General features: G+C 41.2%; 1 protein-coding gene across 4 annotated transcripts in view; it reads right to left on the minus strand.

The window, feature by feature from the left end:
- Positions 1-308: 308 nt before the first annotated feature.
- CSNK2A1 (casein kinase 2 alpha 1) overlaps positions 309-13060 on the minus strand; it is a 53223-nt gene continuing 40471 nt past the window's right edge. For all 4 annotated transcript variants that reach the window (XM_042980704.1, XM_042980706.1, XM_042980705.1 and 1 more), the window contains exons 7-13: positions 12867-12950; positions 8525-8635; positions 7502-7603; positions 5762-5862; positions 4846-4994; positions 3679-3765; positions 309-1696 (exon numbers count right to left, since the gene is read on the minus strand). In XM_042980704.1, coding sequence (XP_042836638.1) covers positions 1581-1696; positions 3679-3765; positions 4846-4994; positions 5762-5862; positions 7502-7603; positions 8525-8635; positions 12867-12950 — 750 coding nt within the window. In that variant the 3' untranslated portion in view covers positions 309-1580. The remainder of the gene's footprint in view (positions 1697-3678; positions 3766-4845; positions 4995-5761; positions 5863-7501; positions 7604-8524; positions 8636-12866; positions 12951-13060) is intronic.

Below are 13060 nucleotides of genomic sequence, written 5' to 3' on the forward strand. Positions count from 1 at the left end.
ATTACAGTGGAAAATCCACTTTACACACACACAAACACACAAAAACTGGCGACTTTTCCATCCCCAATCCCTGCACTGCTGAGACACAAAATGAGTTTTATGGCAAAGGATCCTTAATCCCCAGAGACGCTTTGGCTTGTGGTGCTTTTTTAAGGCCTCTCTGCCCTGCCCGGTACCATGGGTCAAATGAGGGGTGTATAAAAATGGGGGCCTTGGGAAGCCTCCACGGTACAGGGCTGCAGGCCCCTCAGATGTGAACGTGAGACACCCACCCAGCGAGACCTTTACACAGGGAACTTAAATCTAACCTTGATAAATAAAACCAAACGTTTATTTACACCAAAGAATTCCAACACTGGATCTTTCACATGTGAAGGACAAAGTATTATATATATACACACAGCAAGGGGTGGCAGGGCTGTAACAAGAGAGTTTATAGTTTTCCCACAATTACAGGTCTACCATTTCAGTTTCACTGGAGAGAGTGGCTCTGCTCCTACCTCTCAGATACATTTACAAGACTGAGGGGCAGGTCTTCTCACTGGATGGCATGTGAAGGAAGGGGAAGAAAGGAAGAAAAGAAGGCAGGAAGCTTAAAATGAAACTCCGTGTGGCCACATCTTCCATTAGCTCTGAAAGAGTTGCTAGCATGAAACCTATATAGACAATGTTTGTTTCTTTTGCAAAAAGCAATAAGTTAAGCCCAGTAACTAACTGAATTCAAAATGGCCAAGTCAAAGAAAACTGGAAAAGATTTTGCCTCCCCCTCCCACCAGCTACAGAGCATGTGGGGAGATGAAGGCGGAGAGGACCAAGGTAAGGAGACTGGGAGGGAAGGTATTATTAACATTTTAAACTAAACTGGAACTAGAAGTCTAAGTGAGTTGATTTAGGGCTCGGTTAATAAGACATGATTCAGATTGAAGTTTTCAGGACCTGTCTGCACTTTGGGTAGGTGATATTCAGCATCTCAATGAAACGAAGACATATTTCCACCAGATTCACCATGACAACCCCACTGAAGCACTCGGAGTAAAGTGATAAAAGTGACCAGCAGCACAACGCTCTTGTAGGTTGGGTCCTCCCTTCCTTCTTCCTTCCCACCTCCCTTGAAGAAGCTACATTTTTATAATCTCTGGAGAAGAGCATGAGATATAAATCCCCCAAAGTGTGGGATGGTGGGGGAGCAATGATGGACACGGGAAGAGATCTCCACCCAAATGCAGCAGCCGGGATTGAGGCTGGTTCATCTTTGTTCTTTAGTGATGAGAAATTAAATTTAAAAGGGGGGAAAAATTTTGTCCGTGAAATATTCCACCTGCAGGTAATTTTTCAGGGAATCCCCTGAGTTATGAAAAGTTCGAGTTAAAAAAAAAAAAGGGAAAAAAAAAAGGAAAAAAAAAGAAAATCAGCCTATTATAATTTTTTTTTTTTATGACTGAACTACTATAAATCCACAAGCAACGGTTCAGACACGGTGCTTCTGAAGTATTTCACCCCTCCCCGCCAGGCGCAAGCTGCATCAAGGAGAGCGTCGACTCCCCCACCTCTGCTTAGGCATCAGGAGACAGAAGGGGCCGTTACTGCTGAGCGCCAGCGGCAGCTGGAACAGGCATCCCAAGGGGGTTGGCAGCAGCAATCACTGGTGAGCCTGCCAGAGGTCCAAGGGGTGAAGGGGTTGGCACTGAAGAAATCCCTAAAAGAAAACAGCTGACAATGAGCCAGACACCAACCATGGAAATCTTAGTCCCCGGTTTTTCACCTGTTTCAAAAGTGACACAACAGTTATTCTCTTTTTCCCTTTTTTAAGTCATCTCTACACCCAACATGAGGCTTGAACTTATGACCCGGAGATCAAGAGTCACATGTTCTTCCGACCGAGCCAGCCAAGCGCCCCAGTAATTCTTTTTTTTTCTGAAGGCCTCTACACAGCCAGATTTTTACAAATTAAATCTAATTTCAAGTTACAATTAATTTCTAAGTCAATTGAAGAGACAGGTAAAGAAATCTAAGCTGGGGGAGTTTAAGCAGTTTGTACAAAGTACACAGCTGGTAAGTAGCAACTATCCTTGAATTGAAAACAGAGGCCTGTCTCCAGGGCGGCGCTTTCCAACCAAACTTTCTGCTCTGTAATCTCTGTGAATATGGTAGTCACTAGCCACAAGTGGCTAATGAGAACTTGCAATCTGGCTAGTGCAACTAAGGAACTGTGTTTTAAATTGTATTCAATTTTAACTAATCTAAATAGCCACATGTGGCTAGTCTCGGCTCTACTGAACAGCACGAGGCTAGAGCCAAAGCTCACGTGTTCTTACATCATGACGCCTAGTTAGCTGGCAGCTTTCCAAATTACCAAAAGTCATTTTCGGTGGGGAAATGCGAAAATGGTGTTTTAGAATTTATTTGGTTTCTTCTACTCATCTAATAACCAGAATTACCAGTTAGACTGCCTTCCTCAACCATCCAGTTAATTTTCAAATTGTTACATATACACTTCTAGAACGGGTAATAAATTCTCATGGTTCAAAATACCAAAAGTGCAGAAGAGTATGTAGTGAAAAATTTCTCTTACCCTTTTGCTTGGCCAACTTATGGTACCATTTTTGGGGTGTATCCTTCCAGAAATATTTTATGCATATATATGAATATAATTATGTAAGAATGTGCATATAAAAATCACATATAAAAATGTGATTATGTATTCTTGCCACTCCTGGCCTTGGACATGGTGCTGAATCTTGTTTTTATTCCACATGACTATTTTGGAATTAGAGGTAAAAAAGAACATGAAACATTTATTCTTTTCTCTGGCCATATAGCTTTCCACTGAATGGATATCCCATAATTCATTTTATTAGTTCCCTACTGAAAGCTGGAATGTTTTGCTCTTACAAATAAGGCTACAATCAGCAGCCTTGGATTTGGATATATATCATTTTGCCCATAGGCAACATACCTTGAGGATACCTCAAGATACCTTGAGTTCTAAAAGGTAGCTAGTTCTTTAAAAAAAGAATTGTGACAACAGTTCTTTGAGGGTGTCTGACTAAATGTCCTGACTACAAGTACACCCATATGGATGTTACCTACATGTAGAATTCTTAGAGGATAAGTCTATTGTTTCTTTTACAAAAGTGTGTATTCTACACACAAACTTGCTTTCAATCAAGAAGACTCAACAATAATGAAAAATCATTTCATACAAACCTTTACAATTTGCTAGGCACATGACAGATGCTCTGGGAGAAAACTGGAGAAGCATCCTTGTACACGTACAGATCTATACACCTTTACCCCCACCCTCAATTTCTTAATCTTGTTTCTGGGAATCATGCAACTACTGTCACTCTAAACTGTGAGACAAAGATCTCCTTTTACTTTTCATAGTTTACTGGGACTTTCAAGCCTCTCCGTGAGAAATTTTTGGGACTCTGGCCTAGAAGCGACTGTCGATACCCTACTCAAGGCAGTGTCACTAACATAACCAGGTGTCAAAAAAGCATTTGGAAGCCTGGTGAGGAGACCACACAGGTCAGTACTGTCAAGAAGAAGATCAGCATTATAGAAAAGAGAAGGGCCATAAGAAATCAGGCCACAAAGAGGGAGAAAAACTAAAAATAACTGATTTCTACACACACATACCCCCCCCCCCCCCCCGAAAGTTAGCAGAGAACTGACCTGACATCATATTGGCGCTGCTGACAGGCGTACTGCCCCCCGGCATGCTAGATGAGCCCATTCGAGCCTGGTCCTTCACAACAGTATCTAGAGAAAACAAAAAGGGTTAAGTTCTGTTACACTTGAAGGTAATGGTCTGGGGCCTTAAAGCAGCCATCCTCATTCTCTGTATGTATTTTATTTATAGTCCATGTTATTCCCAGAAGAACATAAAGTGGCAAGAACCTTCACCATGAATTAAACAACTAACATAAAATAGGATTATCTTTCCTATCAAACTGTGGTAAAGGCCAACTCTTAAACCAAATGGAAGGAAGATGTGGTCATTATCCATAGAAAAGCTGATTTAAAACAAAATGATCCTGTTAGTTTCTTTTTTTTTGGATCTTGTTAGGTTTTAATGAGACAATACAATCTAACCTGGCCAAGACAGTAATATTTTATCAGAGTAAATTGCTTTTATTTCAGTCCGCAGCTCAGCTGGTCAAGCATGGTGTCAAATGGGCAAAAGCTACAGGTTTGTGCAGGTTGATGCTATTACCACAGACCTCACTCTCCACCTCAATCAGCCTGTCCATTTGCGTCAGGCACAGAAGAGTGGGCAGGATTATAATCAGTTCACTATAAAACCATCCCACCAATCCCCAAGGAGTGATCCAACGTTAAGGCTAATGTCACAGTGAGGATGGGGTGGGACTAAGTGGCATTTACATTCAGAACAGCACAGTTAGCTATGCTCACAAACCCAGGTCAAGATGTTCATACAATAAGATATTCAAACCTCCTTGACTCTCTCCAGTGAACGAGTGCCAGACAAGGCCAGATAAAAGGTTGCCGTTCTAATCCAACTACTCCAGACTAGCCACTGCGAAATATCTCCCACACAGGAAGTAAAGCAGTTTGTTTAGGAGTGATCACGGGTCAAGTAGCCTGTGAGAGAGACAACCACGGTCCTCCCAACAATTCTGCAAGACTGTTGCCATTACTGTCTTCCATCTGAAGAAACCGAGGTTCACCGTGAGTCAAGTAACTTGAAGGCAAGCTAAAGGCAGTTGGGATTTCAATTGTTGGGCCCAGAGCTTTCTTCACAACACATATTCTCCCCTGCCTTGCACAGTCTCCTGGGTGGGCCTGCACAGGCTCTGTGGACTGGACAGTTAGACTCACAGAAATAGGGGTGCTCCATGGCCTCTCTTGCGGTAAGCCGTGACTGGTGGTCATATCGCAGCAGCTTGTCCAAGAAATCCAAGGCCTCGGGGCTGACAAGGTGCTGGTTTTCACTGTGGACAAAGCGTTCCCATCGCTTACGGGAGTGTCTGTAGAGCCAAAGTGGGAATGAGAAATAGACCAAGGGGCACAGAAGCCCAACATTTCACTCCTACATTTTCTTTAGTGGCTAGGAGCCCAGCCAATAGCAAAGAGAGATCAGAACTCAAGAGAGTAGGTCATGTACCCTCTGCCACTAGGGAGACAACAAAGCTAATTGGAGAGACTGGAAATAGCAGTGTTGCAGAAAAGAGAAATCTGGGTCCTCACGATTCTACAAAACATAATTCAGGTTACTTGATAGGATTAAGGGCCCCTGTCCTGTGTAGCAAAGAGGTCAGGTGGCTGGGTCACCAGGCCTCTTTCCCACCCCCACAGCAATTCCTGGCATCTCGGCCACTTGGCCAGCAGAAGCCTGTTTTCATCAGGCAAGTCCACCTCCTCCAGTTAAGTGGCTAATCGATTCGTATTGTGTCTAATTCCTATTGTCAGCATTCACGGTTTGCAAATCAGTCTTGAAGCATGCATTTCCTTTTCCTATTTCTCCCTTAGAGAGGGCTTTTGTCATTTGGAGAAACAAGCTAAATCAAGAGATTTTGGTTTTTGACTCTACACATTTCATTCACTTGACAGGAATCTGTAACCATAATCTCCACACTCAAACTCCTGGTAAGTGAATCTGGGAAATAGGCCATTTGGTGCAATCCTTTTACAACAGACCCGTTCATACAGCACCCTGCATGGCCAGACCACCGACATACTTGCAGAGAAAAGTGTGTTGGCAAAGAAAATGTAACTATTTTGTTTTAGGACTTACCTGCCCAAGATATCATTGAAACGTGGATCTAATTCAATGTTGTATTTGTCAATATAGTCATATAAATCTTCTGTCCCCAGAACCTTGGCTATCCTCACCAACTAGGATTGAAGAGACACAAAAACCCACACCACAAACACATTACATAATTAAATCAACCGGCTTTAACTGAATTAACAGAAAGGGGTCACCATGACTACAGGTATGAATGCTAACTTCTAACAATATATTTCAAATTTCTTTGCATGGCAGGAATGGATTTCCATATAAAATTCCCTAAATTATCACTCAATGTGAAGGTGTCAGGAAAAAAGCAAAAAAAAAAAAAAAAAAAAAAAAAAATTTTAACGTTTATTCATTTTTGAGGGATAGAGAGACACAGAGCGTGAACGGGGTAGGAGCAGAGGAGCAGAGACAGAGGGAGACACAGAATCCGAAGCAGGCTCCAGACTCTGAGCTGTTAGCACAGAGCCCAATGTGGGGCTTGAACTCATAAACCATGAGACCACGGCCCGAGCTGAAGTCGGACACTTAACGACTCAGCCACCCAGGCACCCGAACAAATGGTCTTATAACCTGCTTCCTTCCCCTTGAAATGTCTCCTTGATCAAGCACTGTCCTGCTTCACAGCCCAACTGAAGATGTCCCTTCTGGGAAGCTGCTCTTGTACATTCAGACCACTCTCCCACCACAACTGCCTTTTGTACCTGGTCTATGATTCTACTCTGACATTTATGACTGTAACTTATTTCCTTATATGTTCAGTTCCCTTACTGGATAGACTATGAACTATTTGAGAGAAGTGACTATTCTTTTTTTCTGTACTGCTTGGACTGCATGGTCCTGAGAATAGGGTTACTGATTTTTAACTGAATTCAGGTGGTATTCTTTGACTCATTAAAAATGGTCATTGTGCTCAAATAAGGCAACAGTACCTTCCACAATGTCCTAGAATCATTCCAGGTTCTTTTGAAAGAAATGGCCCCTTGTTCTTTATGGGAAAGTGAAGCTAGTATAAAAAACATCATCTACAAACATCAACTTAATCCGTATAAAGAGACAAAAGGATCACAGAAACACTACATATAAAACCCAACACGTTGGAGGAAACAGTCCCAACATGTTGGGGGAAACAACTCTTTAATGAATGCTTACACTAGGAGATTCTAAGGTAATGTTTTATTTCTTAAACCAGTATTCTTTTAATTGTATATGTTTTATAAAATAATTTTCAGGGGCACCTGGGTGGCTCATTCGGTTAAGCATCTGACTCTTGGTCTCGGCTTAGGTCACAATCTCATGGTTTATGAGTTCGAGTCCTGTGTCGGGCTCTGTGCTGATAGCCTGGAGGCCGCTTGGGATTTTCTCTCTCTCTCTCTGCCCCTCCCCTGCTCACACTTTCTCTCAAAATAAGTAAACTTATAAAAATAAAAAAATAAAAAATTTACACGTATATTTTGCAATAAAGCAAGCACTGCAAATTAAGACGACTAAGAGAAAAACTCTGATTTCAAAAGGCTCCCAAAACACCAGTCTGAAAATCAATGTCAGTTTGGCTGAATAAGCAATGAATTGAAGATATTATAGGGCCCCCCCTTGAAGATTCTGAATTAACAAGTCTCAAGTGGGGGCTGGTCATCCGTATTTTAGCAAGATCCGTAGTAGTTTCTAAATGGGTAGGCAGATCTAGCCATCATTAAGTTAGACCAGTAAGTTCCCTAATAGGAACAAAATTATCACCTGATCATAATTGTCATGTCCATGGAAAAATGGCTCCTTCCGGAAGATCATACTTGCCAGCATACAACCCAAGCTCCACATATCCAAACTATAATCATACATCTACATTAAAGTAAAAAAAAAAAAATAGTTATCATACATGAAATATCTTGCAATTCAAAATAAAATACTGCTTTGCTATTAAAAATATATATCACTCCACTGACCTAAAGTCCAAAAGTCCAAAAACCAGTTAACACCTTCATGTATTTCTTTTCAGTCTTTTTTCTATATACCCGCCCCACCCCTGTTTCAAAACAATCTGTATACTATTTGGAATGTACTCTTTTCACTTACCTAAGAAGGTCCCAAACTGTTACAGGCCATGGAAACCTTTTAATGTGTAGCATTATTTTAGTGCATAAATGTTTCAGAATTTAATCTTTAATTTCTCCTATAATTAGATAGTGTTTTGTTTTTCATCACCATTATAAACAATGTTGTGAAGAATATTTTTATGCATAAAATGTGTTTTGGGCTCTGCATTATAGCTTCAAGATCCCAGAAAAGCCATTTCTAGGACAGAGTTTGAACTTCTCAATGTGTCTGATAAAAACACCTGCAAGGAGCGGGCATGAAAGGTACTCCCAAGGATTTTGTTCCTGTGAGGAGAAAGAGGGCTTTTGTTCTTTTTTGGTCAAGGGGAAGGTCTTTAAAATACAATTTAGGAAAATCACAAGAGAACATTTTTGAGTTTATTTTAAGGTTGGTTAAACCTTACAATTCTCAATTTGACTCCAAAGAGTATCTCTGGTGTACCTTCTCTTCAGTTAGGATCAAATGCAGATCTATTCATATTCTCCTGACGTTATGAAAATAAGAACAAGTTATGATGGATGAACTGAAGTGACTCATGTTTTACATTCATATAAAAGGGACAGCCATGTATGTGCATAAATGGCCTACTCAAATGCACAAAACGACATTTTTACAAATTATGTGCAAAACACAGGACCGAAATTTTATCCGCCCTTCTCTTCTCACCTGATAGTCTACAAGTAGCTCGGGACCTTTGAAGTATCGGGAAGCAACTCTGACATTGTATTCTTGGCCAGGATGGTAAAACTCAGCCAAACCCCAGTCTATTAGTCGTAGCTGAAATTAAAAAAAAGGGAAGAATAAATCATGAGCAATTTTATCTTTCATGCTACCCCACACACTGCCATCAGAATACTCTTAAAAGGGGCGCCTGTGTGGCTCAGTCGGTTAAGCGTCTGACTTGGCTCAGGTCATAATCTCGCAGTTGGTGGGTCTGAGCCCCACGTTGGGCTCTGTGCTGACAGCTCAGAGCCTGGAGCCAGCTTCGGATTCTATGTCTCCTCCTCTCTCTGGCCCTCCCATGCTCATGCTCTGTCTCTCTCTGTCTCTCAATAATAAATAAACGTTAAATAATAATAATAAATAAATAAATTGGGGGGAAAAAAGAATACTCTTAAAAATACCAGCCATGTCACTACTGAAACCTTTCCAGTGACTACCTATTTACAGCATTTAGAATGAAAATCAAACTTCTTGGCTTGGCATACAGGGTTCTCCATGATCTAGTTCCTGTGCTCCAGTGAGACTTCTAGTTTCCGAAAAACACCACCTATTCTGCATTTCTGCACAATTTCTCAAACTGCTCTTCTGACTAGAATGTCTTCTGCTATCCAACCTAGACTCCTACTGAACATATCCCTATTTTTTGAGATATTTAAGTTAGCCCTTCAGTGAAGTCTTTTCTAATTATCCAAGTAGAACTAACCCATGCCTTTAGTCCCCTGAACCCCAAATATATTTCTTTAATAGAACCTACAACTCTTTACTGTATATTCATTTTCTCTCTTTCTTTTTCAATATGCACTGTAAGCTCCTTAAGGGAAGAGACTGTGTAATTCATTTCTGCAATTTTTAGAATGCAACATAATGCCCAGTACACAAAAGAAAAATAAAAAATATTTGCTGAGTGAACGAAGTAAGGGAAAAGCCACACAAACAATTCTGACCAAACTGTATCCTCAAAATGGAAAAAGCAGTAGGCAAGCCCAAGAGGCAAACTTATTTGCTCACTGTGCAAAGCATGACCATGATCTCAAGTATGAGCAGTAGGGCCTGAGTAATGCCGATCACTCTGGGCCTGTCCATGTAAGTTCACTGTTAACTAGGTACAGCGTTTACCTTGTATCAGCAATGAGTGGAAATGTAATAAAAAGCACAAAAGAAAGCATAACCTTTTTATGCTTTTTCTTTTTAACCCCTTAACATTAGTGCCTCAGAGCTCTCCTTGACCTTTTTTTTTTTTTTTTTCTTAAATCAACAAGTACTTCCAGATGACCATTTCTGGTCTATGGCTTCACACACAGCACCTCAGCCTTCCCCCCCTAGACTCCCCAGCCTGTGCCTCCTGCCAACTGACTCTTTTAGCCACCCAATAGACCTATCAAACAAAACCTCCTGAACACTCCCTGCAAAACCCGCTTCACCCACAGCCTCTCCCCTCTCAGTTAAAAGTAATTCTATTCATCCTGTCATTCAGGCCAAAAATTTTCACCCTGGGTTCTTGTTTCCCTTACACCTCACAGCAAATCTGACAAATGGCTCTACCATATTCTGACCGTGATCATCACATCCACTGCCACCACCATCTCTTGTTTGACTTCCTGGAACAGTCTCTTTTCCTAACTGGTCTCCCTGCTTTCACTCTTGCCCTGCGCCTCTATTCTCTACTTTTGAAAGACCAAAAGCTTTTCATTTAAAAATGATTATGATTCAGGAAGATCTTATTTTTCAGTTTGATATACATGCATTTGTGTGTAGTTCTTGCAATTCTATCACATGTAGATTCAGGTAACTTCCAGAAGACCTTGACCTGTTTAATCACCACATATATCCCTTGTGCTATCCCTTCTCCTCACTTCCTAACCCCTGGTGCAACCCCTGTTTTCAAGCTCCAATTTTGTCATTTTGAAAATGGACCCATTAATGTAACTTTTTGTGACTGCTTTTTTTCACTCAGGATGAGATTCACCAAGTTGGTGCATTACTAGTTCTTTCCTTTTTTTAAAAAAGATTTTATTTTTAAATAATCTCTACAACTAACACAGGGCTTGAACTTACAACCCCGAGCCCAAGAGTCACATGCTCCACCAACTAAGCCAGCCCCAGGAGCCCCTAGTTCTTTCCTTTTTAATGCTGAAGAATACTACTTAGTAATACTACCACATAATGCCACAGTTCAATTACCCATTCACCCACTGAAGGACATTTGGGTTTTTCTCCATTTTGAGCTATTACAAATAAAGCTATGTCCATATATAGGTTTTTGGGTGGACCTAAGTTTTTTGTTTCTTTGGGATAAATGCCATATTCCCGGACTGTTTGGTAAGCATATGTTTAGCTTTTTAAGAAACCAACAAAGTAGGGGCATCTGGCTGGCTCAGTTGGTTGAGTGGCCGACTTCGGCTCAGGTCATGATCTCGCAGTTTGTGAGTTCAAGACCCACATCAGGCTTGTTGCTGTCAGTGCAGAGCCTGCTTCAGATCCTCTGTCCCCCTCTCTCTGCCCCTCCCTTGCTTGCACTCTTTCAAAAATAAATAAACGTTAAAAAAAAAAAAAAAAAAAGAAACCAACAAACTAAGAAACAATAGTCTGATATTTTCCAAAATGGCTGGGCCACTCCATGTTCCTGCTGGCAGTGCATTAGAGATGGAGTTTCTCTGCATCCTTGCCAGCATGTGGTATTGTCACTATTTTTAATTGTTCTAAAAGATGTGTAATGAATTCTTAAAAATTTAAGTGACAGCATGTCAACCCTCTGCTCAAACCCTGCAAAAAAAGCTCTGCATCTTCAGAGAAAAGGCCTGACAACGATCTTTAAGGTTTTACATGATGTGGTTCTCTATCTCTTTGATCTCATTTTGTTTCGATCCCCCCTGTTCATTCTATCTAGCTCTATCTATCCAACATGCCAGGCACATTCTTGCCTCAGGGCCTTTGCACCTGCCATTTCCTCTATCTGGGACACATTTGTTTTTGAGATTACATGGCTGGTTCCCTCCAAATGTCATTCAAGCGTCACCTTCCCAATGAAACCTTCTCTTTTACAACCTTATTTAAAACCCTAACACCCTTTACGATTCCCTATTTATGATTTCTCTTCCACATCACCACAGAGACTATCAGCAGGGGAGGGGCAGAGAGAGGATCAGAGGGAACAGAGGATCCGAAGCGGTTTCTACGCCGACAAGTAGTGAGCCTGATGCAGGGCTCGAACTCATGAACTAAACCGTGAGATTATGACCTGAGCCAAAGTCAGCACCAGCTGGGCCACCCAGATGCCCCTCTTCCAGTAATATCACTATTAACTTTTTATTCCACCAGCCTCCTGCAAATGCAAGCTCCCTACGGACAAGAATTTTTTTGTCTATTTGCCTCACACATATATCCCCAGCCTCTAGAACAATACTTATTAAACAGTGTGAGTCTAAATGAATATTAGTTGAATGAATAAATCAACTATGTCCCCAAAGTATACAACAGATAGCTATTACTGCCTATAAAAGGTGGGCTTGGTCACCTTAAAAAACTGATTATAAAGTCATGTGGTCAGTGTAGCTCTCATTAAAAGCATTTGTAAAGTTTGGGGGCCTCATGACACTTGCTAATAAGCAGCAGCATTTTCTGAATATTTTATCTATGTCACAGCCGTGTATACTTGACTCTCATAATAGTCTAGTGGCATGCAGAGCAATTATTATTATACCCATTATAAAAGAAAAAGGAGGTAAATGAGTTTCCCAAGAGATTAATTATTTAATAAATGAAACTAGAAGCCAGCTTCCCTGCCCAAAGTTAATGTTTTGCCCACTAATCTGTTGTTGTTGTTTTTCTAATGTTTATTTCTTTCTGAGACATAGAAAGACAGAGTGCAAGCTGGGGAGGGTCAGAGAGAGAGGGAGACACAGAATCCAAAGCAGGCTCCAGGCTCTGAGCTGTCAGCACACAGTCCCATGAGAGGACCAAAACCATGAACCATGAGATTACGACCTGAGCCAAAGTCGGACGCTTAACTGACTGAGCCACCCAGGCGTCCCCCTCCTTTCTTAAAAGTAATCTCTACACCCAACATGGGGTTTGAACTCACGACCCCGAGATCAAGAACTGCATGCTCCACCTACTGACTCAGCCAGGCACCCCAAATCTATTTCCTTCTTGATAGCATTCTTAGGAATACGATAGTGGTTTCAACATTATGATTTGTTAATGAGTTCATTCGTTTACCAAACATTTATCAAGTGCCTAAACTCTATCATATTGATAAATAAGACTTGTCGGTCTATCACTTTACCTTTCTGTGCTCGTGATCAATCATGACATTATGGGGCTTCACATCTCTGTGCATAATTCCCATGCTGTGACAATAATCCAGGGCCTGTAGGAGGAACAGATAAGAAAGAAAGAGCCTGCTTAAGAGTGACTTTCTTCAAGTCTTCTACTTTTTTCACCATAGGTTTCCTTGTAGCCTCACAAAACCCCTGTGAG

This window comes from Panthera tigris, chromosome A3 (assembly GCF_018350195.1).
Source record: "Panthera tigris isolate Pti1 chromosome A3, P.tigris_Pti1_mat1.1, whole genome shotgun sequence".
Lineage (NCBI taxonomy): Eukaryota > Metazoa > Chordata > Mammalia > Carnivora > Felidae > Panthera > Panthera tigris.